Below are 22,719 nucleotides of genomic sequence, written 5' to 3'. Positions count from 1 at the left end.
TGGTGGGTGTCGGGGCATGCCCAGGCAAGATGAAGGACGGTCACATCAGGGGATCTGCATTGTTCGCAGCTCGCATTCTCCTTCAGGCCAATTTTATAAAGCCATTCAGGGGACCTGTACAGCCTATTCAAATACCTAAAATGGATAAGGTGCAGCTGATAATTAGGGGAGAATACTCTTGTCTGCGCGCAGCAGTAAGTCCACAGTTATGGCGTGATCAATACTCCTAGCGAATCCTCCCGTTCCCGCCGGGCTCCCTGGGTACAAATGGGCACTGTGGGCTGCATGTTAGAGTAAAGACGTGTGATCAATCTACAGGGGTGGGGTCTCGCAGAAAGCGTTTTAGCATGTGAAATATGGGTGGTGCAGCGGGAAAGGAGGCAAAACATGCGCACAATGCTGCTAGTAGTTAAAATGTCATTTTTAGGTCTCGCAAAGACCTTTTGGAATCGCTTCACTTTTCGCCCTAAAAACGTGCACACGTTGCATTACTTTCAATGGCAACGCATGCACGTTCGGTGATTCCCTTGCGGGAGCGAGCTGTGGCGCCATGTGTTAGCAATTATCGCTCCCGGCGCTGCTCGCTCCCGCAAGGGAAAATGCTTTCACTTTTACCGACAGTCCATTTCTGCACTCGCCCTTCTTTCCTCTCTTTGTTTTCTCTCTCCTTTTGTCTTGACACTTCCCTCATTCGAGCCCTTTCCTTTGCTTCCTCATTCCCTGTTCTTCTTCCCTCTGTTTACAGCACTCCCTGCTATTTTTGTCTCCATCTCCCAGAAGAAGACGCTACCATTCGATGCAATATCGCTGTGTTGTCTTGACGAGTGGTCCAGGCCCTGCTAAAGGGAGGTTACTTGGAGGACATGTTTTTAGATGATTTGCCCTCTCCCATCCCCCCGTCTGTTTCTCAGACTCTGGCTCGGTTTCTGGTCTGATTGACCCCTCTGTCACGCACCACTTTCCCGGAGCCTCGGCAGCAGCAGCCCGGCTCTGCTGAGGCAGCTGAGACTGCATCCAGAGCTGGAAAGCACAGAGGACCGCAGGAGATGGGAGAGAGCCGCATAGGGAAAGCGAGAGGTCCGGAGCGAGTGACTGGGGGGGAGGGGGTCGCTTCACGTCCAGCGGGTGAGAATTGTGCGCATCCATCGTCCTCTTTTCAGAATCACCACTCTGTGCATACTTCTTAATGTCACGCAGAAGGCTGAACTCTAGGCTAACATTGAGCTATCTTGGGCTCCCTTCCTCCCACGGGTTCACGTGGCCAGGCTGTGTATTATGGCTGAACTCCTCAAGTGCATCTGTGTGGCCTGCACATATCTCCGACATGTCTTCGGCATGTCTTCAGGATGTTTTTGGGGTGCTTGTGACGAGAGTATGCCTTTAGGGTGCATCTTCCAGGATATGTCTACGGGGTACACACGTCCGTGGTATGCCTTAAGGGTATTTGTTCCAAGGTATGTCTTTAGGTTCTGAGTCTCCGAGGCATGTCTCCATGGTTCATGTTCCAAGACATGTCTTTGGGGTACTTGTGTCCTGGGACTGTCTTCAGGAACCATGTTCCAAGAAATAACTTTGGGATACGGGTGTCAGTGGCATGTGTCCTGAGGGCATTTTCCAAGACATGTTTCCAGGGTCTGGGTGTCCGGGGTATGTTTTTAGGGAACATGTTCTAAGACATGCCTTTGGAGTGCACATATCTGGGGCATGTCTTCACGGTGCATTTCCTAAGACCTACTTATTTGGTCTGGGAGTTCGTTACATGTCACCAGCAGTAGCTCCTCTGTATGTCATTTGAGAAGAAGGCCAGAGGTCATGTTGTAAGGTTCTAAATTGTTCAATTAATGTGAGGTAGTTTAAAAAGTTGCTGTATATTTCTTAGGTGTGGGTGAAGAGAGAAAGCTTGGCATTTGTGTTGGTTAATTGTGTCCATTATTTGTGTAGTCGGGAAGGTGGGAGTGGGTGTATGTTTCCGGTTGTTGGTGGAAAGTATTATGAGGTGCTGTGTGTGAGAGATTTTGTTATGCTGGTGTGTGTGTTTTTTATGTTTTGTTTTGAGTAGTGAAAGGAGGTGATGTATTTGTTTTCTGAGAAGAGTTTGTATGTAAAGTATTGTTGGTGAGTGGAAGCTGCAAGGAAAAGAGCGTGGTGAGGTTTTTTGTTAAGAGTGTATGTGGTGTGTGAGAGGGGATGAACAAGAGTATTTGTGTTTGATTTGATTTCTAAAAGAGGTACTATGTGTGGTGCATTGAAGTGTATTTGATGTGTGGTTGTAAAACAGAGAGGAGGGTGTTGGTGGATGAAAAGATGGAAGGCTGAGCAGAGGTTTGTTAGTGACAGAAAGGTGTCTGTTAGGAGCAATTAGAGCAGGTTGTGTGTGTCTAGGTGGGATATAGTTCATTATGATATGGATTTGGGTTTTGTTTGTGATGAGTGGATTGGTAATTGGTATAGGATATAGTGGTGTTGTGTGCGTAAGTGAAGGTGCAAATGTGTGGGAGTTGAGATAGAAGGGTGTAAAGGTGTGGTGTGTGTGGTTTTGTAGTGGCTGCTGAGACATTACAATTTGTGTAGAGTTCGTTTGTAGTAAATGAGTAGAGTACATAGGCAGTGAGTGTGTTACTGGTTGTGGATGTAGATGGGTGCTGCTTAGGAGAAAATAGGCAGCATCTCTGGCCCTATGCCCGACCAGGCCCAAACAGGCAGCTGCCCTTGTCCTCTCCACCCTTAGCCTCGATGCCTGGGCTGAAAAGCCCTGAACACTGACCTTAAATAGCACTAGTGATCAGGTGACCCCTGTGGCAATTGGGAACCCTAGCCCTAACCAATCACAACAATAGCCCTAATCCCTAGGAGAAATGAGACCAGGCCCTTGCAGCCAAACACCGCTCTAGTCCTAGCAGCCAGTCAGAAACCAAACCCTAAGCCCAATGTCCAATAGAAATCCTAGCCCCAGAAACCAGACAAAAAACCCTAAACCTTGTATTCTAGCATCTGGTGGTGGTAATTCCCTTCTCCATTGCCCCCCAGACTCCATAGTGGCATCCCTAAAGAGCATACTACAGCATGTCTCTTCTATAGGAAATATGATCACATCATGATCACATCACCTGCATCTTGATGGAACTCTATTAGCTCCCCTTTCCTGCCTACTCCATTTTCAAAACTAGTTGCATCATTTACAACTCCATCATTGCAGCAGCCTCATTTATCTTGCAGGTAAGTTCACCTTCTCTGATGGTCTTGCTACAACCGGAGCCAGGCCAACATCTGACTAAAGTCAAAGAAGTACACAAAAAACAAGGCAGCATGCCTTTTCTATTTATTCACACAGGATCTGGAACAAAATTAATGTATCCATAAGTACCACCTTAATGCTGCTCTAATCTAGAAAAGAGTTGAAGAGACACCTCTTTAAAGAACTCTACATCATAATGTGGAAACAGTGCATTAACAAGCTACCTCTCCTATCACTAGTTGACTGTAAGCGTTCTGCTGCCTTTTTGGCTAAGTTCAGGTAATACAAATACCACATTCTTATATACATACATACATACAGACAGACCGATGGAACGCCAAAATATTTATTTAGATCCCAAAGGTGAATAATCTATTCATACAGGAAAGAAAGAAATAATGGCACAAAGTTCTGCTAAGCATCCATAAAGGAATGGCCTGATAAAGAGCTTCAGTCTAAAGGCCTTGGGTATGTGGTGAGGATAGCTAGTGATAATCTCATCTGTATATTTAGTCAAGACGATGGCGTTCAACTGTTCTGCGCTCCGGTTGCGTCCCTATGCTGATGATCGCAGACTGGGCTGCATCAGTAGTGCTTACAGTGCACCCTTTGTAAGGGGGAAGTAGGAGCCACCAGACCAGCCCCCTACTAGCAGTAGTAATTGGCCATGTCCCTCACAAGGTAGTCCATTGTTTCCACTCGGGAAAGACTGAAGAAGTGGCAAAAAGATAGTAACTTGAAAAAAGCATTCGAAGAATGACGGAAAAGGTCCTGGTGATCAAAAATATACAGGGAACCAAGCAATAATCTAAGAATTTGTATTTTTGTAAGCCAGGTTGTAGAACTAACATGATTAGTGGGCTGGCTATAGCCTCAGACCATTTGTTAAAATGTCCAGGCTGCAGCTGCCATTAAAGGGTTGAATGCCTCATTTCGTCCTACTGCTACATAATTGATTCAGAGGATGTAAATCGGTGAATTGGCCAGTGCAGAGAGTGAAGGTTACCCATCCCAATCCAGTTGCCCAGTAGTGTCTCAGAGGTCAACATGATTTTGCCTGCTCCACCGCTTCGGGCCACGGCCCCCTTTGGATTGACATGCAACTCTTTTTGTATTTTCTAAACTCCAGAGTTAAATACATCATCTGACAGCAGAACTAAATACGAACCCACTCGTAGGTTGGAGTTTAACAGGCCCATGTGAGGCGAATGTACTATTGTTTAAGTTGTTTTAACACGGCTGTGACAGTATTTTAAATGTGTATAATGTTTTCTTATTCATCTCCCTGTTGTGCAAGTGCTATTTTTCATCATTTGTCATATTTTTGTTAGGTGATCAGGAAACTGATAATTTTAATTTGCATGGACCCTGTGGTTGGTGTTAATGGTGCATAACGTACATAATTATATGGTCATACCACTTAACAAGTGCATGTGTGTTGTACAGATACAGTCCGGGAATATGAAATACAGTATCATCACAGACTTGAGCAGGAACGAAGTCAATGGGGACAGTATCGGGAGAAAGTGGAGAGAGAAGTAGCAGAATTGAGACGAAGGCTGTCGGAAGGCCAGCAAGAAGAAAATCTGGAAAATGAAATGAAAAAGGTACACAAGATAGTTGACTCCTTATTTGATTTATAATTCCGTAATCCTGTTCCTTCATTTCAAAGTTAAACAGTTTTCTTTTCTTTAAAACAAAAAGTGATTGCAAACATTTTTAACATACTTTATTAAGATTTATATTTATAATATATATATATATATATATATATATATATATATATATATATATATATATATATATATATATATATATTCATACAAGTTGCCCTTGTGGAAGAAACACCAAGTGGGTTTGTTTTTGCCTTAATTTATTGAAATGCTGCAATGTCACCGCCAAAAAGACCGGCCTTTCAAAGAAAGATTGCCCCTCGGCACTCTTACTCCAGTGAGTTTTGCCTTGTTATTGCTCATTAAGTTCATCAAATCCCCAGTGGGCGAAAGGCACACAGTTCTTTAAAGGTGATGACATCGTGAATCGGGAGGTGGTACAAGTGTGAAATGCGGAGAGCGCAGTGCACCTTTAAAGAACTGTGTGCCTTTCGCCCACTGGGGATTTAATGAACTTAATAAACAATAACAAGGCAAAACTCACTGAAGTAAGAGTGCGAACTACACGAACCAGAAGGCCGATGGTGAGGCCACACCCACAGAGGGAAGTTCGTAATGGATAAAATATGCACAAGCTGTGCCTTGAACATTTGCAGTCCCAAAGCTGCTGACAAAGGGCAAACTTGAAACGGGTTTGGCCGATGGACAATCTTTCTTTGAAAGGCCGGTCTTTTTGGAGGTGACATTGCAGCATTTCAATAAATTAAGGCAAAAACAAACCCACTTGGTGTTTCTTCCACAAGAGCAACTTGTATGAATTTATGTTTGCAGCCTTGTCCGGCCGCGGAAGGGAGACACTGCAAATGCGGGCCCGAGATGCCTTCGAGTGATGACATCGTGAATCGGGAGGTGGTGCAAGTGTGAAATGCGGAGAGCGCAGTGCACCTTTAAAAAAACTGTGTGCCTTTCGCCCACTGGGGATTTGATGAACTTAATGAGCAATAACCAGGCAAAACTCACTGGAGTAAGAGTGCGAACTACACGAACCAGAAGGCCGATGGTGAGGCCACACCCACAGAGGGAAGTTCGTAATGGATAAAATATGCACAAGCTGTGCCTTGAACATTTGCAGTCCCAAAGCTGCTGACGAAGTGGAAACTTGAAACGCGTTTGGCCCCCGCAGTCACCAGCCCACCCGCCGGACCTACGACGCCACCGAACTCTACGCACTCAACGCCGGTAGAATCACGGGCTGCTATCGAGCCAGCCCGAGACGCACCCACGGACCCTTCTGCTGCTACTCCTGCAAGTTCACCTGCATTCGGACATGCACCACACCAGCACCGACCAAGCCGAACTCCAGCAGCAACCACCTCAAGGGCATTCTGCTCAACACCCGCTCCGTCCACAGACACACCGTCGAGCTCTGGAACCTGCTCGACACCACAGCCCCAGACGTCGCCTTCCTCACGGAAACCTGGATGAACGCCTCCTCAGCGCCCGACATCGCCATCGCCATCCCGGACGGCTACAAGATCATCCGGAAGGACCGCATCAACCAGACAGGAGGAGACCTCGCCATCGTCCACAGGAACACCATCCGCATCACGACCAACACCGACGACACCCTCGCACCCGCCGAACACCTGCACTTCCAGATCCACATCAACCCCAAGACCACCCTCCGCGGCAACCTCATCTACAGACCCCCGGGACCACGCACACAATTCAGCGAAGACATCGCCGACTTCATCAGCCCGCACGCCCTCCCCTCCGCTGACTACATCCTCCTCGGGGACCTCAACTTCCACCTGGAGAACAACAACGACCGCAACACCACCACCCTGCTGGACAACCTCGCCAACCTCGGCCTTAAGCAACTGGTGACCACCCCCACCCACTACGCCGGACACACACTCGACCCCGTCTTCTCATCCAGCAAGGACATCGCCTTCAGCCACGCCACCGGACTCCACTGGACGGACCACAGCTGCGTCCACTTCAGCTTCAGAAGGACCACGATCCAGCACCACCAGCAACAGGTTGCACGCAGAAGCTGGAACAAGATCACAGCCGACCAGCTCGCGACCTCCCTGAGCATGAACCCTCCCACCAGCGCAACGAACCCAAGCCAGGCGGCCACCAACCTCGCGAAGTGGATCAGCAACTGCGCAGACAACCTCGCCCCTCTGAAGACCCCGCCTAGCAGACCCGGCAGCAAGAAATCCCCATGGTTCACCGACGAACTCAAGAGCTCCAAGAAGAACTGCCGAGCCCTCGAGAGAGCCTGGCGCAGAGACCCAACACCGAACAACATGACTGCCCTCAAGCTCGCCACCCGAAAACACCACCAACTGATCCACGCCACCAAGAAAACTGCATTCAAGGAACGACTGGACAACAACGCACACAACAGCAAGGAACTCTTCAACATCGTGAAAGAGCTCTCCAACCCCAACGCCAGAAACAACGACCTCACCCCTTCGCAAGACCTCTGCAACTCCCTCGCCTCCTACTTCCACAACAAGATCGCGGACATACACAACAGCTTCAGCTCTCAACCGACGCACGCCACTACTGAACTTCCGCCCCCCACCACCACCCTCCGCGCCTGGACCCCGATCAGCACCGAAGACACCATCCGCACGATGAACTTCATCCACTCCGGATCTCCGACCGACCCCTGCCCTCACCACGTCTTCAACAAGGCTGACGCTGTCATCGCACCCCACCTGCGCGACATCATCAACACCTCCTTCGACACCGCCACCTTCCCGGAGAGCTGGAAGCACGCCGAACTCAGCGCTCTACAAAAGAAGCCATCAGCCGACCTCAAGAACTACCGCCCCATCTCGCTGCTCCCGTTTCCTTCTAAAGTCATCGAGAAGACCGTCAGCAAGCAGCTGGCCGCCTTCCTCGAGACGAACGGATCCCTCCACCTCTCGCAGTCTGGCTTTCGGGCCAACCACAGCACCGAGACCGCCCTGATCGCAGCTACCGATGACATTCGAGCCCTGCTCGACAACGGAGAAACAGCGGCCCTCATCCTCCTAGACCTCTCCGCGGCCTTCGACACTGTCTGCCACCGTACCCTAGTACAGCGCCTCAGCAACGTCGGAATCCAGGAGAAGGCACTGGAATGGATCACCTCGTTCCTCGCCGGAAGGACACAGAGTCCGCCTCCCCCCGTTCAGATCAGAAGCCACCGAAGTCATCTGCGGCGTCCCTCAAGGCTCCTCGCTCAGCCCAACCCTCTTCAACGTCTACATGAGCCCCCTCAGACATCGCACGCCAACACAACCTCAACATCATCTCCTACGCGACGACACCCAGCTGATCCTCTCCCTCACCAATGACCCCGCCACCGCCAGAACCAACCTACACGAAGGGATGACAGACGTAGCCAAGTGGATGATGAGCAGCCGCCTGAAACTGAACTCGGACAAGATGGAAGTCCTCATCCTGGGATCTTCACCCTCCGCCTGGGACGACTCCTGGTGGCCCCCCGCCCTGGGCAGCGCACCCAAACCAACAGACCACGCACGCAACATAGGCTTCATCCTGGACTCCTCCCTCTCCATGACCAGACAAGTCCACGCCGTCTCCTCGTCGTGCTTCAACATCCTGCGCATGCTACGTAAGATCTTCCGGTGGATCCCCACTGAGACCAGGAAGACGGTCACCCAGGCCCTCGTCACCAGCCGTCTGGACTACGGCAACTCCCTCTACGCCGGAACCACCGCCAAACTCCAGAAGAGACTCCAGCAGATCCAAAACGCATCAGCACGACTCATCCTGGACATCCCCCGTCGCAGCCACATCTCCGGACACCTGAGAGATCTGCACTGGCTCCAGGTCAACAAGAGAATCACCTTCCGTCTCCTCACCCACGCACACAAAGCCCTGCACAACCAAGGACCAGCATACCTCAACAGCCGCCTCAACTTCTACGCTCCCACACGCCTTCTTCGATCGACCAGCCACACCCTCGCCGCCGTCCCCTGGACCCGAAGAGCCACCACAGGAGGAAGGTCCTTCTCATACCTGGCTGCCAAGACTTGGAACTCCCTCCCGACCCACCTCCGTCTGACCCAGGACCACCTCGCCTTCAGGAAGCAGCTCAAGACCTGGCTGTTGGAGCAGTAGCGGACCCCCCCTCCCCTAGCGCCTTGAGACCCTCCGGGTGAGTAGTGCGCTATATAAATGCTGTGATTGATTGATTGATTGATTGGGTCCGGGGCTGTGTAGGGTCCATTAGGCCCTGCCCACATGAAAATGTTAAAGCCACGGGTAGGTGGTTGTTCCCGGGGCAGGGGAGGGGGGGCCTTGAGGGCCCACCATTACATTAGCCCTGGGGAGGTGGCGGTCCCTGAGGCTTGGGGGAGGCGATAGGGCCTCCTCGCGCTTTTTTAATAGTAAGCCCTCTGGAGGTGGCGGTCCCCGGGCTTGCACGGGGCAGAGCAGGACCCCACACCTCTTTCATTAGGTTTGCCCCGGGGAGGTGATGGTCCCCAGGGTATGGGGGGGTGTCCCATAGGCTCCTACCGCATTACCAAATAAACTGCCCGAGTCCTAGCCCACCCGGGGGCCTTAATTTAACAAAGTGCAGTAGACTGTGATTTAAAAAAAAAATAATTAATGGTGGTAGTCGCTGATCTTACATGACTCCTGCCAAATTTTCTTTTTTCTTATTTTATGTTGCAGATCCCCCACGGCCTCAGTTGTATATCTGAGAAATCTTTACAGTTCCCAGCAACTACTGAACGGATTTACACCATTTAACAACAAGCATTGGAAATGCAATAGGTCTCGCACCATTAGAGTTAGTGCTTTTAGAATTGTTTATGGGTTTTTTTTGTAAATGTTTAGCATTTTTGTTTCCTGTAGCCAATGCTAAAGAATTACAAATAAAAAAAGCCATAAACATTTCTTAAAGCTCTAACTGAAATGGTCTGAGACCTATTGCACTGTGTGAGGGTGAGGGGTTGAGGGTGAGTGAGGGTGAGGGTGAGGGTGGGTGAGGGTGAGTGAGGGTGAGGGGTTGAGGGTGAGTGAGGGTGAGGGGTTGAGAGTGAGGGTGAGTGAGAGTGAGGGTGAGTGAGGGTGAGGGTGAGTGAGGGTGAGGGTGAGTGAGGGTGAGGGTGAGTGAGGGTGAGGGGTTGAGGTTGAGGGTGAGGTGTTGAGGGTGAGTGAGGGTTAGGGTGAGTGAGGTTTTGAGGGTGAGTGAGGGTGAGGGTGAGTTAGGGTGAGGGGTTGAGGCTGAGTGAGGGTGAGTGAGAGTGAGGGTGAGTGAGGGGTTGAGGGGGAAGGGTTGAGGGTGAGTGAGGGTGAGGGGTTGAGGGTGAGTGAGGGTGAGGGGTTGAGGGAGGGTGAGTGAGGGTGAGTGAGGGTGAGGGTGAGTGAGGGTGAGTGAGGGTGAGGAGTTGAGGGAGGGTGAGGGTGAGTGAGTGTGAGGGGTTGAGGGTGAGTGAGGGTGAGGGTGAGGCTGAGGTGTTGAGGGTGAGTGAGGGTGAGTGAGAGGTTGAGGGTGAAGGGTTGAGGGTGTGAGGGTGAGGGGTTGAGGGTGAGTGAGGGTGGAGGGTGAGGGGGTGAGGGTGTGAGGGGTGAGGGTGTGAGGGGGTGAGGGTGTGAGGGGTGAGGGTGTGAGGGGTGAGGGTGTGGGGTGAGAGTGAGGGGGTGAGGGTTAGGGGGTGATTGTTAGGGGGTGTGAGCGTTAGGGGGTGTGAGCGTTAGGCGGTGTGCGGGTTAGGGGGTGTGAGGGTGAGGGTGAGTGTGAGTGAGGCGGTGTGAGGCTTCGGGTGTGTGACGTTGCGTGAGTGTGAGTGTGTGTGAGGGTGAGTGAGGGTGTGAGAGGTGTTGTTATGCAAAGAGTCTGGTCAAATCCAAGCACTTAAATTAAAGTGTAAAGCGCACGTTCACGCAGGCGTGTATTCTGGCACTGAATAACATATGTTTATTGATACCCAGTCCAATGGTACTCACTTTATCGACATCAGAAGGATGAAAGGCTGAGTGGCCCTGCTGGGATTTGAACCTGTGACCCCGAGGTCGAACCCAGGCCCCGGCTTACCCAAAAGGGAATACTGGGCACAGTGAATGTGCTGTGTATCCAAGTTCAGATCTTCAGTCCATTTAGTTAAAAGATCCTGTTAAAGGGGCAGCCCTGAAAGGGGATCACACAACTGATGGGCGCTGCCATTGCCGTGCTAAATACAAACCCCCAACACCAGCTGGATACTGGTCAATGCAAACTGAACCAAGGATATGCTCCGAAATCCCAAACCAGCCCATGTAAAAACAGACTGAGGTGGCATTGCCTCATTGACCCACATATTCAATCTGTGGGTACCGACCTGTATTTGGGCGAGTGTGTGTGGCTGAAAAGTTAAGTATAACTCTTGAAGCACGTCGGAGGAGGTGTAATCCACGAGTGCCTTGTGGAAAGAACGGGGCTTGGTCTGGGTGAATCCCTGATTCATGAGTCTGGAGGTAAAGAAGGCAAGTCCAAGCACAGCCTTGGCCTTGAAGCGAGAGACAACCAAACACAGGTCTGCTACAGACGGTGATGTCACAGCACATTCCACGACTTCAAAGAAATAATGGTCTGTTCCTTGATCCACAGCGCCAGGAAGCTGCTGCCCGTACAGATAAACACTGGTGTGAGCCGCAGGGAACTCCTTCTCTGTGCAGAAGGAGCGGCTCAGCACATCCACTCAGGTCTTGGCCTTGTGCTTCTAGGCACTACAATTCCGCACACTAAGTAAACCAGCAGCTTTTCATGCACAATTGCATAAGTTGCCACAACTGTTGAGTGACAGTGCGCCCTGAAGCCGATTATCCATCAGTAGCTCCACTAAAAGCAGTGAAGTCTGCATCAAAGCATCTGGTTTCATGATTGTCTCGAACAGACGGCGGGCAGGGGAGGGGGCGGAGCGGGGAGAGGGAACAGACGGAGGGAAGGCCAGATAAGGGGAGGGGGGAGGAGAGTAGGAGGAGGAGAGTAGGGGAGGCACGGCCTAGCGGCCGTGCAATCAAGAAGTGAGGGGGCGGGAGAATAGGCAAGGCAGGCGGCTGGGGGGAGGGGGGAGGAGAAATGCGACGCGACATGGCAGGCAGGGGAGGGGGCGGAGCGGGGGTGTGGGAGGAGTGCGGGAACAGACGGCGAGGGGAGGAGAGTAGGAGGAGGAGAGTAGGGGAGGCACGGCCTAGCGGCCGTGCAATCAAGAAGTGAGGGGGCGGGAGAGTAGGCAAGGTAGGCGGCTGGGGGCATGTGCACGCGCTTTTAAGCTCAATGCGCATGCGCATTGAGCTTAAAAGTCACGGGCACTGCAAGGAATCGCCACGATTCCTTGCAAGTTGGACAAAGAGTGGATAAGCCCCCATAGTCTCGCTTGCTCGATGCGCATGCGCATCGACAGGCGAGACCTAAAAAGGGCGCTTTCTGGACCAAGCACTACTTTTCTACCAAATTTGGTGTAATTCTGTTCAGCAGTTCAGGTTGTAGCCGTGTCTAAAGTTTCCTATGGAAATTAACACGGAGAGAAAGTATTTTAGGAAACCCCCCTCCATTTTTTTCTGGCCCTAGCTTGATGGATCACCACGATATTTTCAAGACAGCAGGTGAATTGAGTGGCATATTGGTTCTGAAAATCTCACGAGGATTCGTCACAAAACACCAAAGTTATTGACACATGAAAATACGCTCCTCCTATGAAAACTACACCCTAACTATAACTACCTATTGGTGAATATATATCCTCATCAAAGTCATAAGCACTGAATATTCCCACCCATGTGCGGGACCCCGGAAACAATATAAAAATATATATGTAGAAAACACATATATCTCGTTCCAAATATATGTAAATACATATATCATTTTTCTCACACCAATGCAGCTCCAAAACCAAGGCTAGACAATGTAAACACTTGTATATGTACAGCAATTAGAAAGGAAACAAAAAACACATTAGGTCAAATAGTCCTTGAACTTTGTGTTTTAATGAGTAAAAGCACTCCTAAATCTTGAAATTGCTCATAAAAGACATTGTCAGCCATAGGCTGCATTGAAAAGTGAATAACACAGAAACTGAAAGCATTTTCAGTTAAAACTGGCACCCTGCCTTTAAGGCAGCCATGACCCCAGGCTTCCCATCATGCCTCAGGGGTGACAGTTAGGTCTGTTGTTCTTTCTGGCTCTTTCAGTCAGGACCCTGGTTAAACAGCTCCCACCTTTTTTTGACTTTCTGTCAAAAATATTTGGTGTTTTCCTTCAATTTTTGTATTCACTCAACGGCTTTTAGCCTTAGAGAGCTAGTGCTACCTTTTTTGGGCTCAAAAAAGGTTGATTTTTGACAAAAAGGCCTTTGCTTGTGGATCCCTGCCCTTCCTGTGGGAAGAAGAAAGCTAAGACTGATACACAACCTGTGTGTATCCTCTGTCTTCCTAACTCTAATTCTCCAGAAAGCTGTGATCACTGCAAGTCCTTGTCAAGTAGAACTCTCAAGGACAGAAAAAAATCAGAGTTTATGGACTTTCTGAGAGAGGTAGGTCTCCAAAGAGACAGAAAAAAAGCAGAGGGCGCGGTCGACGTCGAGAGATGTCCTGGTTTGCTCTCCTTCGGCGTCGGGATCGGCGTCGAAGGTTCCACCGACGACGACAAATCAACTTCCCTCGACGTTGAAGACTTCAGCGTCGAGAGTCAAGGTAACTCCCCTGCCGTCAACCGGGCGACGTGCAGCGTCGAGGGAGAGGTCGACGTTGGAGCATCGACGGCGAGACCTCCGTCGGCAAAGCCTCAGGTCCAGTCTTCGACGTCAAAGCCTCCGTCGACGCCTAGTCATCGGCGTTCGACGTCGAGGCACCCTCCGTCGGCTTCCCATCATCGACGCTCTATATCGAGGCACCCTCCGACGGCGTCCCAACATCGACGTTCGACGTCGATGCCCCTCCGTCGTCGCTAGGCCATCGGCGATCGACGTCTAGTCACCCTCCATCGCCGTCCCACCATCGATGTCGAGGCATCCTCCGTCGGCGTCTCGCCATCGACGCTCGACGTCGAGGCATTCTCAGTCATCGACAGGACATCGGCGTTCGTCGTCTAGACATTCATCTCAGTCCAGTTGAGGGCATTCAGCGACCAAGCATCCTCCGTGGGTGTCCAGTCATAGGTCCTCCGCGTCGAGGACCTCCGTCGACGTCACCTCACCGGCGTTCGACGTCGAGACATGGGACTCCAGTGCAGTCTCTTCAAAGTCATCAGCCAGTGGTGGCACAACACACCGAGAGGTCGAGCCATCTGGCTCCGTCTTCGAGTCATGGGCCTGCATCTCAAAGGTTCTCAAGAACAGCTTCAGCTGCGGAAGGTGCCCAGGCCTCTCCAGAGAGCATCAGTCACACTGCCAAGAAGAAGAGAACTCCAGAGCATCGTGGTTCTCACAGTCGCACTGCTTCTCCTGTGAGCCTGTCTTCCTCAACAGGGTCATCTTCCGGCCCTTATGTGATCATTTACACATCGGGTGGCGAAGGATCAAGGCACTCTCCTTCACCTACTCCACATGGGCGAAAGGATGTAATACCTGCACGCTCTCCAGTGAGGGACGCCGCACAGCAGACTCCTGCCGTCAGACTGTCTCCACGATGGTATGCACTGCTACATCACTGGGCTACAGACAAGGAGACAGCTTCTCGATTGCAGCAGCCTATCTCTAGGCCTAGAGAACGGTCTCGCTCTCCAGTGAGGTCCAAGGGAAGATCATGTTCCTCGCCGTAGGGAAAGATCACGCTCCAGGGTTCGATCCCCCAGGCGTAGATCAATATCTAGGAGCAGGAGGAGAGAACAAAGATCACCTACAACCTCTTCTCCCAAACGCTCCCATAGAGGCTACTCGCCCACTCTGACGGATTCCCCGCCATCAAGGGTATCTCCGATCGAGGATATCTTCACCATACTGGGTAGAGGGGCTCTAAAGCTGGGAGTTCCCTGAATAGCTCCGCAGGTCAAGACCTCAGTGATTTTCGAATCGCTGCATCACAGGTCGGCACCTAAACCCCTTTTTGCCGTTAGTGCCTGGTATATAGATCCGGTGATGGAGGTATTTCTCATTCCAGCAACGGTCAAAGCGGCTCCGGCGAGGATCCTGAAAAAATCTAAATCTCCAGAGGAGGACCCTCTGTTTCTAAGAGCTGATCCGCCCCCGGACTCAGTAATCATCGCAGCAGCGAAGAAGTCCAGTGCGGTTTCCTCTTCTGCTACTGTACCTCCGGACAAGTACAGCAAGACGCAAGATTTGTGGGGGAGACGAGTCTGTAGTACTTCAGCGTCTTTTCTTAAGGTTTCGAACGCAGAGGCCCTTTTGGGGCGTTACGATAGGTCCCTGTGGGATTCTCTACAGCGTTTTGTGGACAAGCTCCTTTCAAGAACACCGTAAGGACTTTGAGGAGATCCTTCTGGAGGGCAGTCAAGTCTCTAACCAAATTATAAGTGCCGCAGCGTATGTGGCTACCCTGGCGGCGCATGTATACGCCCATGGCATATCGGCGAGGAGATCATCCTGGTTGCGCCTAACGGTTTTAAAACCAGAAGCCCAAGCGCGCATTCTGCACTTGCCCTTTTCAGGCACTTCACTTTTTGGAGCGAGCACGGACGAAGAGATGCAGCGCATGAAAGCAGAGCTGGACACTCTCGGTGGTAGGGCTCAAAAAGAAAAAAGAATTCAAAAAGAAATACCGCTCCTACAACAAGGGCTCTTCAAAACAGCGGGTTCAAACCCCTAACTGGCAGACGAGTCAAGACCAGCAGGGTCAGCAAAAGTCCCAGTATAGAGGAAAGCGTAATTCCAGAGGAGAATGGAATCCGTGGCAGGGCAACAATACCGGCAAGGCTCAGTCAAAGCAACGAGTCTTTCCTTCCCCCAGCGCTGTGGACCACTCCAGTGGGGGAAAGCCTTGCGGGTCATTTGAAAGAGTGGCAAAAATCACAAACGACAGATGGGTGTTATCTACACTTCAGAATGGATACTGTCTTCGTTTCAGTCATCAGCCTCCACCTGTTCCCCCGATGGCAACTTCGAATCATCAGTTACACCTTCTGCAAAAAGAAGTGGCCACTCTTCTCGAAGTCAGCCATCGAGAGAGTGCCAGTGTCTCAAAGGGGAAAAGGAGTGTACTCCCGGTATTTTCTGGTCAGAAAAAAGGGTCAAAAGGCAGAATTCAGACCCATTCTGGACTTGCGAACTCTCAATCTGTGCGTCAAAAAGGAGAAATTTTGCATGTTGGCGCTTCACCAAATATATCCACATCTCAGAGGGGGAGATTGGATGTGCTCGCTGGACCTCCAAGATGCCTACTTTCATGTTCCAATACACCCCAGTCACAGAAGATTTCTTCGGTTCCAAGTGGGGACCTCCAACTATCGGTTCAAAGTCCTGCCGTTTGAGTTGAAGTCGGCTCCACGGGTGTTCACAAAATGTGTTGCAATGGTAGCAGCCGCTCTACGCCGCAAAGGGGTCTTCGTATACCCATACCAGGACGATTGGCTGTTGAAAGGTCCCTCCCCAGACAGCGTAAGAAGTCAGTTCCAGACTTGCATAGAGCTCTGCCAGCGACTAGGTCTACATCTCAACTTCGGAAAATCAGTCTCTCATCCCACCCAGAAGATTCACTTCCTAGGAGCACTGCTAGACTCCGAATTAGGAAAAGTGTTTCCTTCGGAGGAGAGACAGTTTTTGATAACCCAGAAATGTCAGCTGGTACTTCGCAACAAGGCCCAGAAAGTGTGCCGGATTGCCTCCCTGCTAGGGTCGATGGCATCATGCATCTTCCTGGTCCCGAATGCCAGACTTCAAATGCGTCCTCTTCAGCAGGATCTGGAGGACAAGTGTGACCAACAATCGGCTCGCTGGGACGATCTCATCATTCTCTCAGACGCAGCTCGAGCTTCCATTCCATGATGGACCAAAAGGCAAAATATGCAGGTGGGAGTTCTGTTCCATGAACCTTCCCCGGTGCAGACACTGATCACGGATGCTTCCCTTCTAGGTTGGGGGGCACACATGGATCAACTACAGGGCAAAGGTCTGTGGTCGCACAAGGAAAGTACCTACCACATCAACATGCTGGAGCTTAGAGCAGTCCACCTAGCTCTCAAGGCGTTCCTTCCCTCGATTCACAAAGCTTCAGTTCTAGTACAGACGTACAACACCACTACAATGTACTATATGAACAAGCAGGGGGGAACCTGCTCACGAACTCTGTCGCTGGAAGCACAACGGATCTGGCATTGACTTCTGGCTCGCAAGTTGTCCATCACAGCAGTCCACCTCCCAGGAGAGCAGAATAGGAGAGCGGACGCTCTAAGCCGTTATTTCGATAACACAGAGGATTGGGTCCTACACGACGCAGTGGTAGAAGACCTTTTCCAATCCTGGGGTCGTCCCACCATAGACCTGTTCGCAGACGACCAAAACACAAAATGCCAAGACTTCGCCTCCAGGTTCTACCGGCCAGGAACGAAAGGGAATGCTCTTTTGATCGACTGGTCAGGGGAATTTGTGTACGCTTTTCCACCCCTTCCGTTGATCCCGAAGGTGGTGAGCAAGTTAACACACTCGTGCACAACGATGATCCTCATCGCCCCGGACTGGCCGAGGCAATGGTGGTACACGGACCTGCTTCACCTGTCAGTGACTCCTCACAAGAGGCTACCATGCAGGCCGGACCTGTTGTCCAAGAGGGACGGGAGGATTCACCATCCCAACCTTCCGTCACTGAACTTGGCAGCATGGCACCTGAGGTCATTCAGTACGGGCATCTAGGGCTGCCAGAGGACTGCATGTTAATCCTAAAAGAGGTAAGGCGGCCCTCCACAAGACGTTCTTATGCATGCAAGTGGAAGCGATTCTATATGTGGTGTAAACAGAATGATCATAATCCTTTTCAATGTTAAAAATAAGCAGTTCTTCCTTATTTGTTATATCTGTCTAAAGCAGGTTTAAAGTTTAATTCCATCAAGGTGCACCTAGCTGCTATAACAGCTTATAGGAGGTCCCCTTCTCAAACCTCTTTTTTCCAGTTACCATCGGTCAAGGACTTCCTGCAAGGGTTGAGAAAAGTGTACCCTCCAGTTCGTCCTCCTTCTCTGCCCTGGGAGTTGAACCTGGTGCTATCAAAGCTGATGGGTCCACCTTTTGAACCCATTCATAAAGCTACTTTACAACATCTTTCCTGGAAAGCAGTTCTTTTGGTGGCAATCACGTCAGCTCGTAGGGTGAGCGAGATTCAGGCTCTCTGTTCCTCTGAACCCTATACGGTGTTCCATTTGAATAGTGGTGCTACGGACGCATCCATCTTTTCTTCCTAAAGTGGTGTCAGATTTTCATGTAAATCAGACCATTTCTCGGCCCACTTTCTTTCCCAATCCCTCTACTCCAGCTGAGAGGGCTCTGCATTCCCTAGACCTGAAAAGAGTTTTAAAATTCTATCTATATAGGTCTAAGGGTATTCGTCAATCTGATCATCTCTTTGTTAACTATGGATCGATCAGAACAGGTCATTCTGCCTCGAAACGTTCTATTTCTAGATGGATCGTTTCATGTATTAAGCTTGCGCACCAGTTAGCGCAGAAACCCCTGGGGTTTTCTCCCAAAGCGCATTCCACTAGAGGGAGAGCTGCGACTGCGGCTTTCCTCAATAATGTGCCCATGTCTGAGATCTGTAAGGCAGCGACCTGGAGGTCTGTCCATACATTTACCAGACATTACTGTCTTGATTCTGACCCGAGAGCAGATACCCAGGTAGGCCAGGCCTCCTTGCGGAATCTGTTTAACAGCTAATTTGGGCTGTTATGATTGGTCTTTTTAAGTTGGGTCATGTACTTCTCATTTGCCTGCAGGTGGTTGATGGGCTTGCTATTCTATTCAGTGCTTATGACTATTGATGAGGATCCCCTGGAAGAGATGGATAAGTTACTTACCTGTAATCCTAGTTCTCTTCCAGGGGTATCCTCATCAGTCATAAGCACACCCACCCGCCTTCCCAGATAATTGAGAGATGTACGTCTCTGACTTGTGGTTTAGCCCTGACTTCAGGGTTATTCAAACAACAACTGACCTAACTGTCACCCCTTAGGCATGATGGGAAGCCTGGGGTCATGGCTGCCTTAAAGGCACGGTGCCAGTTTTAACTGAAAATGCTTTCAGTTTCTGTGTTATTCACTTTTCAATGCAGCCTATGGCTGACAATGTCATTTATGAGCAATTTTCAAGATTTAGGCGTGCTTTTACTCATTAAAACACAAAGTTCAAGGACTATTTGACCTAATGTGTTTTTTGTTTCCTTTCTAATTGCTGTACATATACAAGTGTTTACATTGTCTAGCCTTGGTTTTGGAGCTGCATTGGTGTGAGAAAAATGATATATTTATTTACATATATTTGGAACGAGATTTATGTGTTTTCTACATATATATTTTTATATTGTTTCCGGGGTCCCGCACGAGGGCGGGAATATTCAGTGCTTATGACTTTGATGAGGATACCCCTGGAAGAGAACTAGGATTACAGGTAAGTAACTTATCCATATAGTTCTTGGATTTAACGATTTGCATAGTAGATGGAAAAGTGCACACTTAAACATTTTGAAAGAGCACTGCAGGAAACACTGTACTGCAGGCTCGGAATTTCCATCCTACGAAATTGAGGAACAGTATCCCCAACACAGGAAATTTGCGTATGAGAAGGAGTGGCTGCAGTCCTGAGCAGCTTCACAAAGCACAAACTGAACTAAATGAAAGGTTTGAGTAACCAGGGTACAATAAAGTTATCCTGGAAAAGAGCAAACACAAAGCAAATTCAAAACCTAGGGAAAAACCTATCTTTACAGATAAGAATCAAACAGTCTCATCTGACCAGTTAGATAAAAATGCAGTTTACTTACCGGGTGTAACATGCAGCATCATAAGATTATAGCTATTTCTCAAACGCATTGTCATTTAGTGAGTAGCGACCCCACACAAGGGCCAAAAACACAAAAAAGACCTCTTATTACTTTTTGCAAAGCAAGATCGATGAGGCAAGATCTTGTGGTTAATAGTCCGGGCACACGGGGGCGCTAGAGGGCGCACAGCAAGATGGCCGCACTGCTGTGAGGCTCGGCTTGACCGAGTAATAATCCGCCCATTATCTGCTCCATCACACACTTCTGACGACTTCAAAAACCTTGTGTGGACACTGGATGGTCTGCTGCACGGACTGGGGTAACTTTGCGGCATGTATAACCCTGACTTTTGCTGAGAGATGAGACGTCTTCCTCACCTCGCTATTTGGCCTGGAAATGGTGGACGCTGAGTCTCGGTAGGCCGCTGGACGGAGGGGCTGTCTGTGCCATGCGAGCTTTCCTGCGCTGCCCCCTCTGAGTGGTGGGGGGCGATACGTCTGCGACAACTGCTGTGTGTCTTGCTGACGGCTGCTGTTGCTGGGTGGAGCCCGCCCGACACGGAGGAGGCTCGCGGTGTCATTGGCGGGCCGCGGGGGTGGCATTGGCTGCCGGAGCCTGCAGGCGGAATCGAGGGCCTGTCGCTGCGGAGGTGTGGACCCTGCATTTCTGACACCGGTGCCTGTCTGCGCCGGGTGTGGTGAGTGGGTCGGCCCTGCATGAGGCTCGGGCTACGGTGGTGGGATCGGGCCTTGGATCGGAGCTGTGCCCTGCTTTCTGCTTCCGGTGCAGGGCCTAACGCTCTGGTGAAGGTGCGGCCTGCACGCTGCGGCACCCGTGGCTCGGAGAGAGCCCCTGCTGACATTGTGTACAGTGAACCATTGGGGGACGGACATATTGTCATCGGCGACTGGAGGGGGCCTGCTGGGGTCCTGACGGCAGTCTGCGGGCCTACTAGACTCCAGGTGTTTTTGGGCTTAGCGTGCTCGGGCTTGGAGGGCGCTCTATTTCTAAGCAACAATATCAACAGCGGGATATAAATACATAGGGCTACACGCTAATGGGGCTGGAGCTTCTGCCTTCACTCTGTTGAAAATTGTCCTGCTGTGCCAGACTTCCTATGGGCCTCTAGTGACTGTGTGTTTCTTTATTTATCGACTCTGATGAACTTCTGTTCCCCTCCTGTTTCGGCGATCTGTGGCCTTCCGTAATTTTTAAACTACATACAGGTGCGGCCCGGTGCACCGGTTGGATTGCTTGGCGAATTAGCCTAAGGAGTATCCTGGTGGCTGGGGGACTGCTTTGGCTGCATTTAGTTGGGAGCTGAGTGTAGGTGCTGTGCGATTACTGTGGCCACGTGTGGAACTGCGTTACCTCCTCTTGCCTGGTGGGGTGCGGTGTGGTCCTGGGAGGGACCTGAGAACTAGGTGCATTGGCCTCCGCTGTCTCCTGCACCGGTACTTGCGGCAGGGCCCACGACCATGGGGCGGATGGACAAAAAGCAATCTACACTCACTTTTGAGTCAAGGCGGACTCCCAAGACCCCGCAGAAGGCTCCCTCAGACTCTGTTGCCACATCAGATGGGCCCCCCACGTTGAAGGCTACTTTGGTGGCCATGCAGCGGACTTTGCAGTCAATTGAAGGTGCTATGGCTGCTGTCAATCACTGACTTAATCATATGTCCTCTCAACTTGAAAAGCAGAGCGCACGCATGGGGGAAGTGGAACAGAGGGTCTCGGCTACGGAGGATGGTCTATCTACGGTCACTGATAAGACATTGAATATGGAAAAAGTCCTATCCCTTATCCAGGCGAAGAATGAGGATTTAGAGGTGCGTTCCCGGCGCAACAACATCCGCCTTACGGGGCTGCCGGAATCCACAAATGTGGGCAGGATGGAGACCTATGTATAGCGCCTCATTACGGATATCTTCGGCACGGAACCGTTGTCTAATATGTTTATCGTGGAACGGGCCCACCGATCTTTGGCTGCTCGTCCTGTCCCGGGGCCCCCCGTCCGGTAATAGCTAAGGTCCTAAATTATAGGGACCGGGACACAATTTTGCGCCTGGCAAGGGAGAAAGGGAACTATCGAACATCAGGGAAATACGCTTGCCTTCTTTCCAGATTTCACGGTCGCCGTCCAGGCTGCACGGAGGGAGTGAAGCAGTTTCTGCGGAATGAATGGGTCCCATACGCCATGCTATATCCGGCCCGACTTCGCATCAGCGCTCCGGCTGACAACAAGCTCTTTTCTTCCCCAAAGGCTGCAATGGAGTATGCTAAAAAAACTGAAACGCAGGAAGCGTGACTCTACTGAGGCACCTGATGTGGAGGGGTAGGGGAGTGCTGATGGTTCCACTTGGGGATGTACTGTGGCTTTCTCTCCGGAACAACTTGCTTATGCTGGAACCTGTATGTGCCTGCATGATGTCATGTTCCAGGCATGGCTTGGCAGTTCGGGCTGGACTGTTCCCATGAGGCACAGGGTCAGACTGATTTGCATATGGCCATGTCTGAACTGGGGTGGCAGAGTGGGCTAAAAAACGGTGATGGATTAAACCCAGATCTGTTGACTGGGTGTGAGTGTTTGATTGGTTCAGATGCTCCGTCCATCACCACCCCCTTTTGTACCGCTATGTTCCTTTACTGGTCAAGCCTTTATTGCGTTTTTTCTCTATGAAGGTCTTCTCATCGGGTAAATGTTTGAGAAGTTCTGATCGTTCAATATTCTGCAACAAGATGGGAGGCTTGATTGTTTTGCCCCTTCTGATTAATGTAGTGAATGTTACCTGTGAGGGGTTCCCGCTTTCTTCTGTCCATCTCTTAACCATCAGTCTAATCATACTTTGGGCCTGCGAGCTCACCCGTGTTCCCTTTTGGATATTTCATTCCACTCGCATCCTTATAGTTTGTCAGGTTTGGATGGGATGCTTTGTT

General features: G+C 50.5%; 1 protein-coding gene across 1 annotated transcript in view; it reads left to right on the top strand.

The window, feature by feature from the left end:
- Positions 1–22,719, top strand: part of RABEP1 (rabaptin, RAB GTPase binding effector protein 1) — an 899,286-nt gene that overhangs the window by 157,920 nt on the left and 718,647 nt on the right. The window contains exon 4 of the mRNA XM_086954813.1: positions 4,682–4,842. Coding sequence (XP_086810939.1) covers positions 4,682–4,842 — 161 coding nt within the window. The remainder of the gene's footprint in view (positions 1–4,681; positions 4,843–22,719) is intronic.

Source organism: Lissotriton vulgaris, chromosome 2_1 (genome assembly GCF_964263255.1).
Source record: "Lissotriton vulgaris chromosome 2_1, aLisVul1.2, whole genome shotgun sequence".
NCBI classification, from domain to species: Eukaryota; Metazoa; Chordata; class Amphibia; order Caudata; family Salamandridae; genus Lissotriton; species Lissotriton vulgaris.
The sequence above is the reverse complement of the archived record's forward strand: the minus strand, read 5'-3'. Positions and strand labels throughout refer to the sequence as shown.